General features: G+C 38.4%; 1 protein-coding gene and 1 non-coding gene across 6 annotated transcripts in view; both read left to right on the forward strand.

Annotated features, from left to right (window-relative positions):
- The window catches only part of ATP8A2 (ATPase phospholipid transporting 8A2), a 652,717-nt gene that overhangs the window by 133,293 nt on the left and 497,873 nt on the right, over positions 1-21,551 (forward strand). For all 5 annotated transcript variants that reach the window (XM_031001328.3, XM_055359710.2, XM_055359711.2 and 2 more), the window contains 3 exons: positions 18,982-19,081; positions 19,545-19,643; positions 20,961-21,006. In XM_031001328.3, the coding sequence (XP_030857188.2) occupies positions 18,982-19,081; positions 19,545-19,643; positions 20,961-21,006 (245 nt within the window). The remainder of the gene's footprint in view (positions 1-18,981; positions 19,082-19,544; positions 19,644-20,960; positions 21,007-21,551) is intronic.
- On the forward strand, positions 6,267-6,373 carry LOC115930516 (U6 spliceosomal RNA). The gene has a single exon (XR_004067147.1). It is a non-coding gene; the product is annotated as a U6 spliceosomal RNA (small nuclear RNA).

Raw genomic sequence — 21,551 nt, forward strand, 5'->3', positions numbered from 1 at the left:
TGGAGAAAAGATGGAAACGTATATAGGTTGTTATTAAAATAACCATGTGTAAATCACTTACATATTTGTATTAGATGATGCATATATCCACAGAAGCAGATTTTCTGGGAGCTAATGGTATTTACGCTTCAGAATGTCTGCCCCAGGGCCCCAGGGGGGACCTTACCAATGTAGACATGGCCAATTATTTTTGCATAATTTAATAGACTTGAGCCTCGCTTGGGGTAAGAACACAGTGTCTTTTCACCCAAACTTCCCCCTTCTCATCCTTCTTCTGTTAGGAGGCATGTTTTGGGGACCTGGGTAAGGGAAAGTTGAGTTACAAATAACATTTCATTGGGTTTAGAGTTGTATTTACATGGTGTGCAGTCACTTTTGTGAACAGGTAAATTTTTAGCTCTGCCAGCATAGAAATAAGGACCAGAAATATTCTTCCTGGCCACCTCTGCATCTGAGGTTATGATATGGTGTAGCATTTCTAGAAGTATCAAAATATCAGTGTGGCATATTATGCTTGAAGTATGTGAGTCATATTGGAGAGACAGTGTTTGAAATGTGTGGAGCCAGAAGCTAGATTTTAAGTTTCACTTACAAAGGAAATTTCATGGCAATTCCTCTAAATTTGACAACCATCATAAAAATTTACATGACATATATTGATAAGTTGTGGAGCTGAAAGAAGCTTTACCAAAAGATCAATTAAAAATAATTGATCAATTATTGCTAGAGGAAAAATGAATTATCTGTTCTTTCTATACAAACTATTTACAAAATTTTCTAAGAAACTACCCACACAAATAAAATTAAAAATATGGAGGGGAAAGCATTATGGACTATTAATATTAATATTATAGTATTTAATAAAAATAGTATGTTTTCTGGATAACGTGATGTATTTTTCAGCCTTCATGAGTGTGTAATATGTTGTTTTTTTCATTATAAGTAAACTTCACTTCTGTGCCCAATTTTGTTTTCGTAATACTGTATTTTTCTTAAAGCAAGATTCCCAAATTGTATACATGTTGTGAACAAATTGCATCCAGTCCCCATAAAATTTAATATTCTCCTTCTGTGATTTCTGGGTAAACTAATGAGTAAATTAAATGAAAAGCTGACTAAACATTTTAGAATTACTTAGGAATGAATACCAGTACTTTGTGTTTTTATTTTAAATGGATATAAGTGAATATGCAAGAACCAAATGCAATAAGGCTATTACAGTTCTTCCTTAAACATCGGTTCTCTGAGGATTCTTATTAGATAATTGATGAAGAACTTGAACTTCATCTGGCGCACGCCCCAAATGTTGTTTACTTTGCAGAAAACACTGCTATGCTGGCTGGCCAGTAGAGGGCACTGTGCTGTTGGTCTGAGTTGTACAATGAGCGTTCAACCTGCAAGGCGTGGAGAGGTGGTTAAGATAATAAATATTTTATGTGACCAGCCTAGAGCTCACAGTACAAGACAAGAAATTTCTTTCTCTCTCTGACTCCCTGCCTTTGTCTGTTCCCGTCTCTCTGTCTCTAACACACACACACACACACACACACACACACACACAGAGTGTTGAAATAAATGGATGGATTACAGATTGTACACTTTGGGTAGACATGAATAGAGAAAATCTTGTTAGAGAAGATGACCCCTTGGGCTATTGGCTCAGAAAAGGAGAAGGATGTGGTTTGATGAAAAGAAGAAAGAAAGATGTTCTAGGAATTTGGCAGAGGATGAAAGGAAGCAAGAGAACTTAATAAGAGCAAATACGTGTTAGAATAAAGTGATTTCCATTTAAAGGGGAAGAACTGGACTCTTCGATTTCCCTGTGGGGTGAGTTTTAGGGTAAAGACTCCTGTGCTGAAAGCCAGGCTGCTCATCTCAAAGGAGTACATACAAATGTTGCACTCTGAGTGCTGTACTCATGTTTGTTTCTTGTTAGACTCTTATGGGGCAGATGACAGTTTCCCCTTCTTTTATCCATGATCTAGGTGTCAACTGCTGCTGGCAAAAGGAAGTGATAGTGGGGAGTGATATCAGATATGAGTAGTTACTAGCTCTTTCGTGGTGGAAGCAGTATAGAAACAAACTGGGTCTTTAGTCTGATTTCATGTTCTAAAAAAAAGCTCCTTATGTATGACCAGTCCTAAACTTAGCTAAAATAATCAGCTGTCCCTTGACAGTTATATCTGGATACTACTTTTTTATATTAAAGTATTATTAAAACAACACATGTAGGTAGTTAAAAGTTGAAAGAGTTTAGAAGTGCTTATCATGAAAATCAATAATCTCCTGCCCTCTCTCCCATCCCAGTCCTGTTCCACCAAAGGCAACCACTTTGAACTCTTTGTGTTTTTAATTCTTTGGAGGTTTCTACCATATTTCAAAATTAAGTTTAGAAATGTGGTTTTCTCTACATTGTGAAATACAGTTTAGAAATGATCTCTCTGAACTCTCTTATAGATGCAGATTTCAGTTAATTACCTCAGGTCCAAGTAGTGAGGCAGTGTATCATGTTTGCCTCTTTTCTAGTATAACTTGCTTTTCCTGCCTTGTTCTTCTCCTTAAACAATTTTTTTTGCATTTTAATTTTTATCTTTTCCATCAGATCAATACACATTTATATTATATAACCTCTCTATATATTTTGAAATAAATATCCCAGAATAATCTCTTGGTTTTACCCCTTCCCCTCCACACCTCGCCATCTTCTTGCCAGATAAACTGGCTGCCCTGTAGATGTGTTGCTGTAAAGTGGTCATCCCAGAGCTTTCTCACTGCTTTCTTGAGTTGTATTCCCTGATATTTAGACACTGTCAGGGAGTGGGGTGGGGGGTTGCTTTCTTGATTACTGTTTTGTATTGTTGAAGAACATCTTGCAGTAAGAGGCTTCCTAGAAAAGCTTATGTGAAAAGTAGATTTGAGTGTCTGATAGCTTGGCTGGGTATAGAAATCTAAAGTGTCAGTTTAGTGGTCTGTGTTGCTATTAAGAGGCTCAATTTCATCTTGATTTTTTTTCTCTTTGTAAATAGGCTCTTTTTAATATCTTTATGGTTTAGAAATAGCATTCTATAATGAAAAATATTTAGTATTCTATAATGAAAAATTTTGGTATGTGTCTCATTGTTTTGGGTACTTCGTGTACCCTTTCAATCAGAAATCTTTGTTCTTAGAGTTCCAGCAACTTCTTCTGTATAACTTGTTAATATTATCTTTCTCTGGTTTCTGTGGAACTCTTAATAGTTGGATGTTGGTCTTTTATTTGTACTATTAAGTCTCTTTTATTTTGCATCTTTTTTTTGGTTTTACTTTTTGGAAAATTTGCTTAGCTTTATTTTTCACTTCCTTTTTTGCAATATTTTAGTTAGGCTAGCATACTTCCAATTGCCAATAGCCATTTTATTCTGTTTCCTTTTTAGAAATACCATCTTATTCTTGTTTCATGTGAATGTGTTATCATCTTATGACTCTGAGGATATTAGAATTAGCATTACTCCAAACTCTAAAATATTCTTTTAAAGTTTGCTGTACTGTTTCCTTAGGTCTCCCCTTTCTTCTGTATTCATTTAAAATCTCTTTTTCGTGGTGGAGGCTTTCTACACATATTTGGTAATTTTTCAAAGAGGAAGCGTAGCAGGATGATGGGGTGCTCTGTGAGTGCAGGCCAGATAGCAAGACTCACTTTTCGGTGAAGGACTTTTAGACATGAGTGTATGAGGTTTGTATGGGTGCCCTGGGAATACTCCTGGCTGTGGGTGTAGCAGCCTGGCTGTGTAAGACTTTGGTGTAACCAGAAGAAGGGGGCTTGTGAGAGAGGAACCATGTTTCTTTTATGAAGTCTTTTGCTTTGAACTCTTTATAGTTTATCTTGTGGGGTTCCTCCAGATTCCTAGCCCTGATTTCCTGTGTGAGCTCCTCTGTGTATGGACTTCAAATACCTCCCTTTGCTTTCTATGCTTGCCACAGACCCTTTTCCATCATTGGTGTCTCATGAGTCTCCTGAGCTCTGCAGGCTGAAACTGTTCCCCTCCTGTCCACAGGCTCCCCTGTCTCCAATGCACTGGGCTTGTGCCTGCCTCTGCCCTGCCTAATATATGATTGTGATAGTAAAGTTAATGTGTCAACTCGACAGGGCTATGGGGTACCCAGGCATCCGGTTGAACGTTATTCTGAGTGTCTGCGAGGGGATTTCTGGATGAGGTTAGCATCTGTATCAGTAGAGTGAGGAAAGCAGGTGGCCTCCCTAGTGTGGGCAGCCCCATCAAACAGTTGAAGCCCTGACCAGAACAACCCTCTGCCAAGTAAGAGGGAGCTCCTCCTGCCTGACAATCTTCAAACTGGCACGTTAGCTTTTCCTGCCTTCAGAGCTACTGAAACAATGGTTATTCCTGAGTTTCCAACCCGCCGGCCTTTGGACTGGAACCATACCATTGGCCCTCTTGCCCATTCCCACTGCTGGTGTTGGGGTTTGCCAGACTCCATAGTTGTGTGAGCCAATTCCTTATCATAAATCTCTATATGTCACCTAGTGGCTCTGTTTCTTTGACACAATGACACTCTTATTACAACTGCATTATTATTTTAAAAATGGATTGACATATTTTCTGAGATACCATTTGTGAAGCTAGAGCCCGTTCTTCCTGCCTCGCAGGCCAGGGCCCTTGCTTAGGCGGCAGCCCCTCTTGTGGGCTTCTCTCTCCCTGCAGCTCATACTCAGAAGGCGTCTTGGAGGCATGTTCAACTTGTCTGGCGAAAGCAGAAAGAAGTCTATTTTAGAAAAAAGACAACCCCACATCTTAGCTAATGATTCCATTCCTAGTTGTGTGTGTGTGTTTTAAACTGACTGCATATTTTTACATTCCTTTCTAGTATGGTAGTGGTGTCCCTGTAGGCAGAAGTGGTAAATGTGTTTCCATTTTACAATTGTCAGTCTGAAGCTAGGCAGCCTTTAGATCGGGTCTTTACTGCTGTTAGAATCCTGCACATAACAGACCTATTTAACTCATGTCTCTATGTTGGATTTCAGTTAGACACCTGCAGGGATGGGTCCACTTTATGAAACTGTGAGCTGTACACTTTGGTTTTGTGCACTTTGCTATATATGCATGATAAACATAGAAATGTCAGTTAGAATTAAACACTTGAATAAAGTTTGACAATTATGTGAGAAATCCAGAAAGATAGAATAATATAGCTTGCCCCAGATTTTTAACTCTACAACATGAGGGACGGATAGATATGGCTTTCTACCCAGACCTAAATTAAACATTTGTGTTTTCCATACTAGAAATCTCTGTGTACCAATCATCTCAGCTCCCGATGTTCTCCCAGCTTGACCACTTCGGTTTAGCTTTCCATCCAGATCTTGTTTGATGTTGTAGTTCCTGAACCCTGTCTCCTTGGGAAGTGTCTTTTCTGACACGGTATGTCCTCCCCGAGATCCAGTGCCCCCTTGACTGAGGGCAAAGGCGTTTGGGACCTGAAAAGGATGGGTTTAGGCCCTTGCATTTGGATAACTCGATCTCAGAGTGGCTGCTGCTCCTTACTTGGTTCGTAGCATGCCAACACTTAGGACAGCCTTAAATCTTTCCTTGTAGTAGGGATTATTTCCCTCTGTTTGGAAAGAATATACTGAATTCTGAATGAAAGACCAAATGTGGTATACTTAAATGCAATATGTTTTAGTGTTAGAGTTTCACACACTGACCTCTTGCGTTTCTTTTGGGGCAGTGGCTGCATGGGGCCTGAATTGTAATGATTCCTGTACTTGTTGAGGCCAGATATTTTTATAACAAATAGTTGTTGTTTCTTTTAATTGAAAATTGAGAAGAATCTCATTAAAAATGATCCTTCCCTTGCAGTGCAAAATTAAATAAATCTCACAACTCATTTTTTTTTTGTTTTTATACCATGAAGTTCACATTTTTTCTTTCTTTCTTTCTTTTTTTTTTTGAGACGGAGTTTCACTCTCTCACCCAGGCTGGAGTGCAGTGGAGCAATCTCAGCTCACTGCAACCTCCACTTTCTGGGTTCAAGCGATTCTCCTGCCTCAGCCTTCCAGGTAGCTGGGATTACAGGTGCCTGCCACCATGCTTGGCTAATTTTTGTATTTTTAATAGAGACAGGGTTTCACCATGTTGGTCAGGCTGGCCTCGAACTCCTGACCTCAAGCAATCCACCCACCTCGCCCTCCCAAAGTGCTGGGATTACAGGCATGAGCCACCGTGGCTGGTCACATTTTTTTTTTTTTTTTTAATATAAAGCACCTGGTCATGCTCACTTTGGCAGCACATAGACTACACTTGGAATGATACAGAGAAGGTTAAGATGATCCCTGCACAAGGATGACACACACATTCATGAAGTGTTCTATGTTTTTAAAGCTAAAAAAAAAAGAAAGAATAAATCACTTGGGTAAAACCTGCTTTTCAATATTGTCACTTTTAATGATATTAGCCATAAATATCTGATGTCTTGCATTTGGAATTGGTTATCTAAGAGCTGCTCTCACTAGAAGATCTTCCTGGCAGCATGCTCAGTGGTCAAAATGTTATCTTCTTCTCAGCTCATGTTTCCATGCAGGTGTTGAGATAAAGTGTTTCATGTCCATAGTTATTTGTTGAATAATGCATTGAGTAATAGAACAGATTTGGAAATCTGATAGGAGCAGGACAGTCACACTATTTAATAGGAATTATAGGTAGACTCTAATTTATGAACTTACCTTCAAAGGTGTATTGTAAATTGATTGGTCAGCAGTCAACTTCCATTTCACTCCTTGGATGTGTTTTGTGACAGATAGTCTAAAAGAGCCTCTGTGAGCCGTAATAAAGGACTATACAGAGTTATAGCACTAATACCTCTCCTGGTCCAATTACTGCATTCTGGGAACAGGCTATGAGATAAAGCAGTATCTGACACCCCTTTTTCCTGCTGTAGACTAAGAATTAGGAACGTGTTGAAAATATAAATGGCAGTGTTTTAAAATGAACTTAATGACCTTTTATTTGTAACCGGTGAGATTTCAGTAGTTTAGCATTAATAAAATGAAGTGAAAATTTCTTGTAAGGTGCTCATATGTTACCATTGACAGGCTCTATTTATCAGTGGGAATTCTTGGATTTAAGGTTATTTCCAGAATACAATTTGGGAGGGATGGTGGCAAAGCCTACGGAATTGATGCCAGATGTGGAAGGCGATGGGCTTTGCCATCCATTGGAATGTCCTCTGGGGTGGCTCCCAGGTATGCAGTGATGTCCATCAAGAGAAGTGGCAGAGGGTCACTGGGAAGGGCTTTTGCATTTGGTGGTGTTGCTCTTGTTCTTTCCCTTGATTGGTTGAATGCACTGCTAAGGAATCATTGAATTAAACTGCTTAATGTTTAGTGTTATCATCTTCTCCTCAACTACCAATCGTCTAGAACTCCTTGCTGAGTGACCATTTGGGAGGAGGAAGGTGAATGATATCCTATCGGGAGCCTGCTAGGATGGAAGGCTTCCAGGACATGGTCATGGAATGCTGGCCCTGTTCACAAAGTCAGCTTCTGGTGGGGACGCTTAAAGCCTCCTTTATTCTTTCAGTAAATATTGAACGCTTACTGTATGTTGGGAAGATATAAGAAATTTGTTTTTCCATGGAATGCAGTAGAATAAGGCAATTGTTTTTGACTGTCTTTACACCTTAACATGGATTGACTGTTTCCATTTTGGTGATGCGTGTTAAGCTTTAGCTTAATTTCTGTGTTTCTGGAGGCTTGCTTGAAGGGGAAGTTACACTTTGAGCAGCTACTGAACTTTGCGTCTTTTAGATCGGTCTCTGGAGGACAGCTGTCAACTTCAGTTTTTCTCGTAGCTGGAAAATCAGACTCTGGTATTGTCTGTGGGTTCTTGCTTTCTGCTGCATTTCTGGAGGTCAGACTCCTGTGGTGCCTTGTGATTTGTGAGGATCAGGTAGACCCAGACCCATATTTTGCCAGACCCTATTTTCTAATGGATTCTTTCCTGTATGCACCTAATTATGAGTTATGGAGTGAAGCGTGTCCAACATACATGTAACAAGATCCACCCCATGAGTCGGGCTCCTCAGAGCAGGGTTTGCGGATAGATATTATTGTCAGGTTTTGTCCTCTCCTGGGAAGCCTCCAGATCTTCCCATCTCCCAAAAGGAAAAAGGCCAGTGTGTCAACATGAGTGACAAGGCCAATGCGTTGGCCCTTTGCCATGTTCATTTCAGTTCTCTTCATACTTCTCTACCTCCGTTTGCCCAAATTGGGCTCTTTACTGTCCCTCCTACAGGTGGAGCAATGGGAGCTCTCCCACCTTGGCGTTTCTGCACTTGCTGACCCCTCCCTCTGCAAAGCTCTTCCCCTGTGTGTCCATGAGACTTGCTCCTGCTCCTTCACCTCCTTCAGGGCCTAGTTCACAGGTCACCTTCTCAGTGAAACCTTCCCTCGCCACTCTGTTGAAAATAATCCTTCTCCCATCCCCAGCCAGTGTACCCTTCTGTATCCTCCTTCCCTGATCTGTTTTCCCCTGCAGTATTCATCACCATCTATGCTGGTATGTGTTCTATTTTTTTTTTAATCTCGTTTCTCCTCTAGAGTGCAATTTCCTTGAGGGTGTGCGTTTTTGACCACTTGGTTCCCTTCAGTATCTCCAGGGGCTGGCACACTGCCCTAGTACATAATTAGGGCTGAGGAAGTATCTATTGCACATGATGGATGGATGGATTTTTGATAAATCCCGGTCATCTTCATGTCACCCAGTTTCAGGAAACACTGGCCTCATGTTTTTAGGGAGACTGAGTGAATCATAGAGAAATATTCCTGTTTGCTCCTGGTCACTTTTCTCCAGCACCCAAACTCTAAGGTCTTGGGTTTCCATGCAGCTAAAGCCCCTCCTTGCTGTGACTAGCCAGGAGGACAGTGATGCTGGCACATGCATTTCGTCACACGAGTAGGAATGTCTTTAGGGGAGGGGTGGCTTATTTACTTGGGTGAATAAACTATCCTGTTGGGAAGTTCTGTCATTCACCCATTTACCCCTGGAGATGTTTTTCCCCTGGCAGAGTGAATGGTAAAACATCTCCCATCTTATTACATTTTTTAAAAGTTGCTACATAATAGTTGTATTAACACATATTTTAAAGGTACATGTAATAATTTGATACATTCATATAATGTGTAAAGATCAAATCAAGGTAATTGGGATATCCAATGCCTTAAATCTCTTCTAGATATTTTGACGTGTACAACAGATTATTGTAAACTATAGTCACCCTGCTGATCTTTAAAATACCAGCTCTTATTTTCTCTACCTAACTGTGTATTTGTACCCATTAATCAACCTCTCTTCACCTCTTCCTCCGTGCTACCCCTCCTAGCCTCTGGTAACCACCAGTCTGCCCTCTCTCTTCATGAGATCCACTTTTCTGGCTCTCACATGTGAGTGAGAACATGTGATATTTGTCTTTTTATGCCTGGCTTATTTCACTTAATATAATGACCTCCAGTTCCATTTATGTTGCTGCAAATGACAGGATCTCATTCATTTTTTGTGGCTGAATAAGTACTCCATTGTGTATATATGTCACATTTTCTTTATCCATTCATTCACTGATGGCCACTTAGGTTGATTCTATATTTTGGCTACTGTAAATATTCTGAATAGTGCTGCAATAAATATGACAGTGCAGACAGATATCTCTTTGACATATTGATTTTCTTTCTTTTGGCTCTATAGCCAGCAGTGAAATTGCTGGATTATATGGCATTCCTATTTTGATTTTTTTTTCTTTTTGAGACGGAGTCTTGCTCTGTCTCCCAGGTTGGAGTGCAGTGGCACGATCTCGGCTCACTGCAAGCTCTGCTTCTCAGGTTCCACACCATTCTCCTGCCTCAGCCTCCCAAATAGCTGGGACTACAGGTGCCCGCCACCACACCCGGCTAATTTTTTGTATATATATATATATTTTTAGTAGAGAGGAGGTTTCACCATGTTAGCCAGGATGGTCTCGATCTCCTGACCTCGTGATCTGCCCGCCTCGGCCTCCCAAAGTGTTGGGATTAACTGTGCCGGCCCTATTTTTAATTTTTTGAGGAACCTCCATGCTGTTTTCTATACTGGCTGTACCAATTTACTTTCCCACCATCAGTGTACAAGGGTTCTGCTTTTTGCATATCCTTGCCAGCATTCAATCTTCCCTGTCTTTTTTATAATAGCCATTTACACTGCAGTGAGATGATATCTCATTATGGTTTTGATTTGCATTTTTCTGAGAATTAGTTATGTTGAGCATTTTCCTGTTGGCCATTTGTATGTCTCTTCTGTGAAATGTCTATTCAGATCTTTTATGCATTTTTAAAACATATTATTTTATCTATTTATTTATTTTCGCTGTTGAGTTGTTTGAGCTCCTTATTATATTCTGGTTATATTCTCCTTATATATCCCTTGTCAGATGGATAGCTTGTAAGTATTTTCTCCCATTCTCTGGGTTGTCTCTTTATTGATGTTTTCTTCATTCTGCAGGAGGTTTTTAGCTTGATGTAACCTTATTTGTCTATTCTTGCTTTGGTTGCCTATGCTTTTGAGGTCTTATACAAAAAAATCTTTGTCTAGACCAATGTCCTGGAGTATTTCCCCAATGTTTTTTTTTAGTAATTCTCAGTTTCAGGTCTTAGATTTGAGCCTTTAATCTATTTTTATTTGATTTTTGTATAATGAGAGATAGGGGTCTAGATTTCTTCTTTGATATGTAATTACCAGTTTTCCCAGCATCATTTATTGAAGAAACTGTCCTTTCCCCACTGTATGTTCTTAGTGCCTTTGTTAAAATGAATTGACTATAAATGCATGGCTTTATATCTGGGTTCTCTCTATTTCTCTTTTTTTAAGAGATGGGGTCTCACAATGTTGCTGGTCTCAAACTCCAGGCTTCGAGTGGTTCTCCCACCTTGGCCTCCCAATGGCTTCTCTGTTCTGTTCCATTGGTCTATGTGTCTATTTTTATGCCAGTACCATGCTGATTTGGTTACTACAGCTTTGTAGTATGTTTTGAAGTCAGGTAGTGTAATGCCTCCAGCTTTGTTCTTTTTGCTCTGGATTGCTTTGGCTATTCAAGATTTGTGGTTCCATATAAACTTTAGAATTGTGTTATTCTGTTTCTGTGAAGAATATCATTGGTATTTTTATAGGGATTATATTGAATCTGTCATTTGCTTTGGGTAGTGTTGTCACTTGAATAATATTCTAATCCATGAGCATGGAATATCTTTCCATTCTTTGGTGTCCTCTTCAATTTATTTCATCAGTGTATTAATAGTTTTTCTTATATAGATCTTTCACTTCTCTGGTGAAATTGATTCCTAGGTATTTTATGTTCTTTGTAGCTATTGTAAATGAGATTGTTTTCTTGATTTCTTTTTTCAGATTGTTTGCTGTTGGCATATAGAAATGCTACTGATTTTTGTATGTTGATTTTGTATCCTGCAACTCACAATCATGTCCTTTGTGAACAAGGCTAATTTGACTTTTTCCTTTCCAGTTTGGATGCCCTTTATTTATTTCTCTTGCCTAATTTCTCTGTCCAGGACTTCCAATACTATGTTTAATAACAGTGGTGAAAGTGGGCATCCTTATCATGTTCCAGATCTTAGAGGAAAGGCTTTCAATTTTTCCCAGTTGAGTATGATGTTGGTTGTGGGTTTCTCATGTATGGCCATTATTATTTTGAAGTATGTTCCTTCTATATCTAGTTTGTTGAGGATCTTTATCATAAAGAGATACTGAATTTTGTCAAATACTTTTTTCAGCATCTACTAAAATGATCACATGGTTTTTGTTCTTGGTTCTGTTAATGTCATATATCACATTTATAGATTTGCATATGTTGAACCATCCTTACATCCCTGAGAAGAATTCCACTTGATCATGGTGAATGATGTTTTTAATATGTTGGTGAATTCATTTTGCTAGTATTTGGTTAAGAATTTTTGCATCTACTGGCCGGGCATGGTGGCTCATGCCTGTAATCCCAGCACTTTGGGAGGCCAAGTTGGGTGAATCACTTGAGGTTAGGAGTTCAAGACCAGCTTGGCCAACATGGTGAAACCCCATCTCTACTAAAAATACAAAGAGATAGCCAGGCGTAGTGGCACATGCCTGTAATCCCAGTTACTCTGGAGGCTGAGGCTACCTTGAACCCAGGAGGCGCAGGTTGTGGTGAGCTGAGATCACACTACTGCCGTCCAGCCTGGGCAACAGGGCTAGACTCTGTCTCAAAAAAAAAAAAAAAAAAAGAATTTTTTCATCTATGTTCATCAGTGATATTGGCCTATAATTTTCTTGCCTGGTTTTATTATCAGGGTAATGCTGGCCTCATAGAATGAGTTTGGAAGTATTCCATGATCTTCAATTTTTTTTCAAGGCTTTAGGATAACTTTTTTTTTTTTTTTGAGTCAGAGTTTCACTCTCATTGCCCAGGCTGGAGTGCAGTGCCGCAATCTTGGCTCACTGCAACCTTGACTTCTGGGGCTTAGATCCTCCCACCTCAGCGACGTCCTGAGTAGCTAAGACTTCAGGCACACACCACCTTGCCTGGCTAGGTATTAGTTCTTCTTTAAATGTTTCATAGAAATCAGCAGTGAAACCATCTGGTCCTGGACTCTTCTTTAATGGGAGGCTTCTTATTATGGCTTTGATTTAGTTACTTGTTATTGATTGGTTGAGGTTTTCTGTCTCTTTATGGTTCAGTCTTGGTAGGTTTTATGTGCCCGAGAATTTATTCATCTCTTCTTGGTTTCCGATTTGTTGGTGCATAATTGTTCATAGTAGTCTCTAATGATTTTTTTGTGTGTGTGTATTTCTGTGGTCTCAGTTTTTATGTTGCGTTTTCATTTCTGGTTTTATTTGAGTCTTCTCTTTTCTTCCTAGTCTAGCTAAGGGTTTGTCAATTTTGCTTATCTTTTCAAAAATTCAAGTTTTTGTTTCATTGATCTTTTGTACTTTTTTTAGTCTCAATTTTATTTCTGCTCTTACCTTTATTATTTCTTCTACTAATTTTGGGTTTCATTTGTTCTTGTTTTTCTAATCTCAAGGTACTTTATTAAGTTGTTTATTTGAAGTCTTTCTCCTTTTTTGATGTAGGTGTTTATTACTGCAAACTTCCCCTCTTACCATTGCTTTTGCTGTATCCCATAGATTTTAGTATGTTATATTTCCATATCCATTTGTTTCAAGAAATTTAAAATTTTCCTTCTTAATTTCTTCATTGACCTATCAGTTGTTGAGGAACATGTTATTTAATTTCCATGGGTTTGTGTAGTTTCCAGGGTTCTTATTGTTATTGATTTCTAGTTTATTTCATTGTGGTCAGAAAAAAATAGTTGATATGATTTCTAACTTTTTGAATGTGCTGGGACTTGATTTATAGCCTAAGATATGGTCTATTCTAAAGAATGTTCTGTGTACCAATGAAAAGAAAATGCATTCTGCAGCAGTTGGGTGAAATATTCTGTAAATGTGAGTTAGTCTTGTTTTGTCTAGTATACAATTTAACTCCAGTGTTCCTTTGCTGATTTTCTGTCTAGATGATCTGTCCATTACTGACAGTGGGAAGCTGAGGTCCCCTACTACTATTGTATTGCAGTCTATCTCTTGCTTTAGATATATTAATGTTTGCTTTATATTTTTGGGTGCTCTGGTGTTGAGTGCATAGATATTTATAATTGCCTTTATCATTATAAAAATGACCTTCTTTGTCTTTGACTTGTAGTCCGTTTTGTGTAGTATAAGAACAGGTAATCCTACTATTTTTTGGTTTTCACTTGCATGGAATATCTTTTTCCATCTCTTTCATTCTATGTGTGTCTATATAGGTAGTATCGGTTTCTTGTAGGCAGCATATAGCTGAGTCTTGTTTCTTTATCCATTCAGCTATATATATCTTTTAATTAGAGAATTAAGTTCATTTACATGCAGTGTTATCATTGATAAGTAAGGACTTACTACTGCCATTTTTCTGCTTGTTTTCTCATTGTTTGATAACTTCCTTCCTTCCTTCCTTCCTTCCTTCCTTCCTTCCTTCCTTCCTTCCTTCCTTCCTTCTTTCAGTCCTTCTTTTCTTTTTTCCATCTTCCTTTGTGGTTAAGTGATTTTCTCAGGTAATAGGTTTTAATTTGTTGCTTTTTATTTTTAGTGTATCTATTATAGGTTTTTGCACTGTGGTCATCACAAGGCTTGCAGAAACATCTTGTAGTTATAACAAGTTATTTTTAAAGAGATGACAACTTAACTTAGATCACAGAAAGGAACAAAAACAATAAACTAAAAAAACCTCTGTGTTTTAACTCCATCTCCCCTACATATTGATTTTTTTGTTACCTCAATTTGGATATATTTATACTGCCTATTTCTTAGCAGGTTGCTGTATGTGTTTTCTTTTTTGATAGATTTGTCTTTTGGGCTTCATACTAGAGTTATGAGTGGATTGCACACCACAATTACAGTATTAGAGTATTCTGGGTATGTCTATATGCTTAATTTTACTAGTGGGTTTTATACCTTCAAATGTTTTCTATTTGCATGTTAGTGTTTTTTTTTCTTTCAAATTGAAGAACCTCCTTTAGTATATCTTGTAAGATGGATCTGGTGATGGTAAATTCTCTCAGCTTTTGTTTTTCTGGGAAAGCCTTTATTTCTCCTTCATAGTTGAGGGACAGCTTTGCTGGATACAGTATTCTTGGATGGAAATTTTTTTTCTTTTAGCACTTTGAAAATTTTGTTCCACTCCCTTCTGGCCTGTTTGGTTTCCATTGATAAGTCTGTTGCCAGATGAATTGGAGGTTCTTTATACGTTATTTGCTTCTTTTCTGTTGCTACTTTTAAGATCCTCTTTGTCCTTGATCTTTCAGAATGTGATTATTACATGCCTTGGGGAAGTCTTATTTGGGTCAGATCTGTTTGTTGTTCTCTGACATTCCTGTACCTGGATGTTTATCTCTTTCTCAAGTTTTGGAAAGTTTTCTGTTATTTTTTTGAGTAAGCTTTTTACTCCTTGCTCTTGTTTAACTCCCTCTTAAACACCAGTGATTCTTAGACTTTGTCTTTTGAGGTAATTTCCTTTATCTTGTTGACAATCTTTGTTCCTTTTTATTCTTTTTTCTTCTCTGTGTATTTTCAAATTGCCTGTCTTTGAGCTCATTTATTCTTACTTCTGCTTGATTCATTCTCCTACTGACAGCCTCTAATGAGTTTTTCAGTTCCTCAAATACATTTCTCAGTTTGAAGATTTCCGTTTGTTTTTATTATTATTTCAATCTCTTCATGAAATTTCTCTGATACATTTTTGAGTTGCTTTTCTGTGTTATCTTGAAAATCACCGAGTTCCCTTAAAACTGCTATTTTGAATTCTTGTTCAGAGAGCTCACATATCACCATCTTGTTAGGGTTAGTCACTGGATCCTTGCTTCGTTTGTTCAGGGAAGTCATGGTTTCCTGTTTGCTGCTGTCACTTGTGAATGTATGTGTATATGTTTGCATTGGAGAATTAGTTAGTTATTCCAGTCTTCTCTGTCTGGATTCTTTTGCTTTTTATTGGATATATTTGCTTAAGAGATTCATTGTAATTTACCTGTTGAATTTCTTTCTTTTCCCATTAGGTCACTGCCTCATTTTCAGCATTAGATAGTGCCTTAAGCCCAGGTTTGTCTCCACTCTAATAAACAATTGGAGCACTGCCCATCCCAAATGGAAATGGTGCCAAAGGGGATAGCCTAGCAGTGTGGGAAGGTGAATTAGGGGTTTGTGCTCAGGGGACCTGTGGGATGAACCTCCTACAGCAAGGTGCTGCTAAGCAGACACTCCAATTTGGTATCTCGTTGGCCAACTTATAGAGCAAAGTTTCCAGAGTTGGGGATAGTAGTCCTGCCTCCTTACTTTGTCTCTGGCTGTCCCCAGGGATATTTCTTCCTTCAAGCACTCCCCATGCTTCCTGTGAGTTGAGGTAGGAACAGGTATCCTGCCAGGGAACTCAAGATGATGGGGAAGCTGCCCGTCACCTTGATTTTCCTTTTTCCAGTGTTAAACTGAGAGTTGGGGGAGATTTTCCACATGCTTGGTGCTGGCAGATTGGGGAGAGGGATGTCTTGGCTGTGGATGTCCCCTTCTCTTACCATCTACTTGGAGCTTTTTTACTTCTCTGTGGCACTGAGAACTGTCTCATCCTCATATTCTAGTTTTGGGATATTTGTGGTGATAACCTCAGTGCTGTAAATTTGGTTTTTGTTTTCTGTGTGGGGAATGAAGCCAGCTTGCTTCCATGCCACCATTTTGGAACCAGAAACCTCATTGTATTACACCTTATAGTGCTCTGCTGAATTAAATTCAAATAGGAAGTTTGAACAAATTTACCTCCTCAGCAATTATCCTAAATCCCTGCTACTCAAAGTGTGGTCATTGTACCAGTAGCATTGAACTCACCTGGGAACTTGTTAGAAATGTGGAATCTCAGGCCCACCCCAGACCTACTGAATCAGAATCTGCATTTTAATAAGCTCTCCAGGAGACTGGTGTGTTCGAGAAGTACTGTCCTGCAATATTCTGGTAGACTCATTTTGATAGGTGCTGCCTTTAGCTGTTTGTAGTGTTATATCTTTAATTCTGTAACATGACAGCTAATGGCTATATTTTTTGGCAATTATTTTAATGCCACACAATAACCTTTTCCTGGATGAATGTTAATTTCTCTGAATTATTGATCATGCTTACTCTATCTCAGGATGCAAGCATTTGGGCTCGTTTTTCTAGTTCTAGTAGAGTAAAAGTCAGTATGCATTTCCCTCTCCACTTCTACCCTCTTATATTTCATTTCTTGCCACAAGCAAGATTCCTTTCCTCCTCAACTCTCCATCTTTATGGTTCTCAGGGATATGTAGGTCCTTAAGCACAGTCAGCATTTTGCTCAAGTGGAAAATATTCATATATAGCTGGGGTAATGTGCCAACTGTGTGCATGTGTATCTGGTTTATACAGATGGAATCTCAGGTTCAAATGTTATAATCAAGCTATCTTGCAAGATAGTTTCTACACTCTTATTTTACAGTATGTGAACTTTCTTTTTGTTTTTTTGCTGACAGATGTTGATTGCTTTATTTCAGTGGTCAGGATTGCTGTAGAGGTATGCATGATATGCCATTTGATTTTGTCCACTAAGCCATAGTTAAGAAGACTTTGTATTGTGAGCTATCACATACATGAGTTTTGTGTATTTCCCTACTTTTTAATGAGCTTAATGTCAGCTGTTGATTCTGGCCAAATTTCACAGTGACATCCTGTTATGCCACAGGGCCACTTAAACAAGGAGGAGATCCATGTCAGCAAATTTCTAGCTAATTCAGGAATAGTCTTTCAAGTTACATATTGTTTAAGTTTTGACTCTTTAAAAAGTGGTCTTCATATAACATCACATACATTTTTAGCACATTAGGTAGAAGTTGCTAAAAATGATTTTGTCTTTAAGGATAACTCTGATCACTGTATTGTGAAATGCGAGGCCATTGTACCATGGGGCATGATTTTCTCTGAGGCAGTGGCAGATGGGACTATTGGCAGTGGGACTATTTCTTGTTCCATCAAATGACCTCTGGCTGCTATATTTTTGAGTAGTCCACTTTGGTTTTACTCTGTTGTTCCAGGCTTGGTTGCTGTCCAGTCTTACAGTAGTGTACCTTGCTTCTGGTGTATTCTGTCTCCTGAGCCCTTCGCCCTTCTATTGGGGTGCTTCTAATTTGTTGTAAATTAAAAACCTGCTAGATAATCTTTTTTTTATTTATTATACTTTAAGTTCTAGGGTACATGTGCACAATGTGCAGGTTTGTTACATATGCATACATGTGCCATGTTGGTGTGCTGCACCCATTAACTCATCATTTATATTAGGTGTATCTCCTAATGCTATCCATCCCCCCTTCCCCCCACCCCACAATAGGCCCCAGTGTGTGATGTTCCCCTTCCTGTGTCCATGTGTTCTCATTGTTCAATTCCCTCCTATGAGTGAGAACATGTGGTGTTTGGTTTTCTGTCCTTGTGATAGTTTGCTCAGAATGATGAAAACCTGCTGGATAATCTTGCTAGAATATATTATAATTAAGAATAGGCTCAGAGTGATGTCTTCAGAGGGTGAGCTAGGAATCATTTAGGTACTTTTATGGTGCAAACTTGAATAAAATGTGTGAGCAGCCACAGCTGGTTTGGTTCATTTTGCCTTTGGGTTATTTCACTGTTCACTCACTATCTGCTATGTGCTAGAAACATATGGAATTGAAGTAAACATTCTTGTCGTTCCCATAATCTGTTCTGAGGATAGATAAAATACTAAGCAAAGCATTATGCCTATATGATACAGGTGTAAACACTGTACTGTAGGCTTGCATGAGGAGTGTCATTATAAATTTGACCAGACTTACTGAAAGATGTAAGATTGGGTGGAAGGAAGGATACTTTGGTCATGGAGAGACAGGTAGGGTGTAAGGGAGAGGATGTCCTAGGTGGAAGCAAAAGTGTGAGCAAACATGATCAAATAAAGGGTGTGTGGAAGGAATGGAATTTATTTGGGTGTGGTTGAAGCATGAAACATCTGTGGTGGTTACCCAGAGGGGAACATCGAATTGTTATTCACACGCCTGCTGTTCATAGCATATAGCTCCTAGAAGGTGGGTAGATGTCTCTGCTTATGTTGTGTGAAAATTAAAGAGGCACATGTATATCTTCCAGTGTAGAAAACAAAGACCACATTGGAAGATTTTCTCATCAGGGGCACCATTTTACAAACTAAAGCTCTTTAGGAGAAGATACACAGCAATTTCCTTGTCTTGAGTTCTGAAACACTTTTTTTAAACCATTTGTAAAACTTTCTAAACTTCTTGTCCTGTTCTTGTGTTTTAGAGTTTACATCTATAACTGATAGTATTATTTTTCTTTGCACTTACAGTACGGCCAAGTACAGCGTGTTGACATTTCTACCTCGATTCTTGTATGAGCAGATTAGAAGAGCTGCTAATGCCTTCTTTCTCTTCATTGCCTTATTACAGGTAATGGTTTTTTAACAGTTCCTTGGAATTCACTTAATTACATGTAAAATGAGATTTTGCTAAAGGTTCCTTAACTGCTAAAGTGTTATAATCTTGGAATATAGTTTGTTTCCCTCCTCCAGTCATTGTTTGATAAAGTGAACAAGCCTGACTTTGTATACAGGGAGATTTCTTTTGGTATGGCCTTAAGGATGATTGCAGTGACTGAAAGAGGCATTGAAAAGTGGCCTTAGGGCCATACTTTTAAGCCTTTTTCTGTTCCAAACACATAACCAATGTTGGATAAAATTTTAAAAAATATGTAAAATACATAGCTAGTTTTTAAAGTAAGGTAATTATTTTTGAGTAACAGAAATGGAACAGAACTGCAAAAGTGTGAAACGTGCGTGACTGCCATAATTTTCTGTTCATGGAGAGGATTTTTAATGTGCCAACTTCCTACTTGTGGTCTCTTATCTTCCAGCAAATTCCAGATGTATCTCCAACAGGAAGATATACCACCCTGGTGCCATTGATCATTATTTTAACAATTGCAGGCATCAAAGAGATTGTAGAAGATTTTGTAAGTTTTTGCTTTTGGATAATAAAATCATTGTAGGCAGTAGATAATAACTTATGTGTTGCCTCGGGTGATATATTTAAGGCAGGAAATTGGGCTATAGCTTAACCAGCCTCTTTAGACACCTGATGGTATTTTTAGGGGGAGGTAATGTATACTCAGAGTGTCCTAAATACCTGTACAGTGACACTAAACAGTTCAAACTTTGTTTTCAAATATTAGGTCTCTGGAGCCCCATTGATTTTTGTCACTGATGTTCCTTATAGCCTGCTTTAGAGCTTGCTAATTTGGGCAGCAAATGAAGGATTGCTGTGTTGTCTAGGATGGCAGCATTGTCTCGCTCTGCCTGAGGCAATTTTACAAGAATCTTCTCCCCTCACAATCATCCTAGTGTACCTCCAAGTTCATTGGCTGCAGCAACTATATTCCTTTTCCCTCTCTTTCTTGCTCTGTCTCCCCCTATATATTTGTGTGTGTGTGTGTGTGTGTATATATATGTATATGTGTATGTATATATATATATATATGTTTGCATGTGCTGTCTCTCTGTCTCTGGATCTTCCTCTCCTTCCTTACATACACACACACCTTGCTTTCACAAACATATATGCATCTTTCTGGGAATAGGTATGTAAATAAATATAATACAGGTTAAGCATCCCTAAATCCAAAAACCCCAAATCTGAAATGCTTCAAAATCCAAAACTTTTGCATGCCGACATGATGCCACAAGTGGAAAACTCCACACCTGACCTCATGTGATGGCTGCACAAAATTATTATAAACACTGTATGAAGTTACCTTCAGGTTATGTGCATAAAGTGAATATGAAACATAAATAAATTTCATGTTTAGACTTGGGTCCCATCCCGGAGACACATCATTGGGTATACGCAAATACTCCAGGATCCAAAACAATCTGAAATATGAAACACTTCTGGTCCCGAGCATGTCAGATAGGGGATCTTCAACCTGTACACATCGAAGCAAAGTTACTTTATCAATAAAATGAAGTTGGCTGTTTGTTGCTGGGTTTATCACACTGAATAATCATTTCAGTCTGATCTAAAGCAAGGAGTGAAAAGTTTTGTACTTCCAAGTGCTAGAACCAAAATAAAATAATTGAAACTAGAGGAGACCACTTCTAAACTTAGGGAGTGCTGATAGATCACAAAATTGTCTAACTGAATTTTACAGCATGAGCATTATTGGCATTTAGTTTCCTTGTCCCCTGTAATTTCCTGATTGTTTTGTTTGCTATTTCAATTATTCATGTGGAACTTTTGAATGTTAGAACTATTTTTTTTCTTTCTGTAACAGAAGCGACACAAGGCAGACAATGCAGTTAACAAAAAGAAAACAATAGGTAAGATCCCAGGCTGAAGGACTTTTTCCACTGGAAAACTTAAGAATAAGGCCTGCATTTAAGGAATTTTAAATAAGTAGTTAATGGTATTGAGATAAATTGGGAAGGTGATCTATAAAATACTTTAAAGAAATAGTAAAATAACAAACAAACTGAACATAATTTTAGTCCTGATAATTAAGTTTAAACAGCATTTGTGTATTTTAGAATGTTAGAAAAGGTTGTAATTTTCAGGAACTAGACAGTTTTTATGTCCATAAAAAGTCTAAGCGTTCATGTCCTTCATTTATAATCTCTCCTTACTTCCCTCTTCTACTTTTTATTGTTTTATTTCTACAACATCAATTTTTTGTTTGTTTGTTTCATTTTTTGAGACAGGGTCTCACTCCTGTTGCCCAGGCTGGACTACAGTGGCATGATCATGGCTCACTGTAGCTTTGACCTCCCAGGCTCAGGTGATCCTCCCACCTCAGCCTCTTGAGTAGCTGGGACTACAGGCAAGCACCACCACCCCCGACTAATTTTTGTATTTTTGGTAGAGATGG

The sequence above is a fragment of the Gorilla gorilla genome, chromosome 14, assembly GCF_029281585.2.
Source record: "Gorilla gorilla gorilla isolate KB3781 chromosome 14, NHGRI_mGorGor1-v2.1_pri, whole genome shotgun sequence".
In the NCBI taxonomy this organism is placed as follows: domain Eukaryota; kingdom Metazoa; phylum Chordata; class Mammalia; order Primates; family Hominidae; genus Gorilla; species Gorilla gorilla.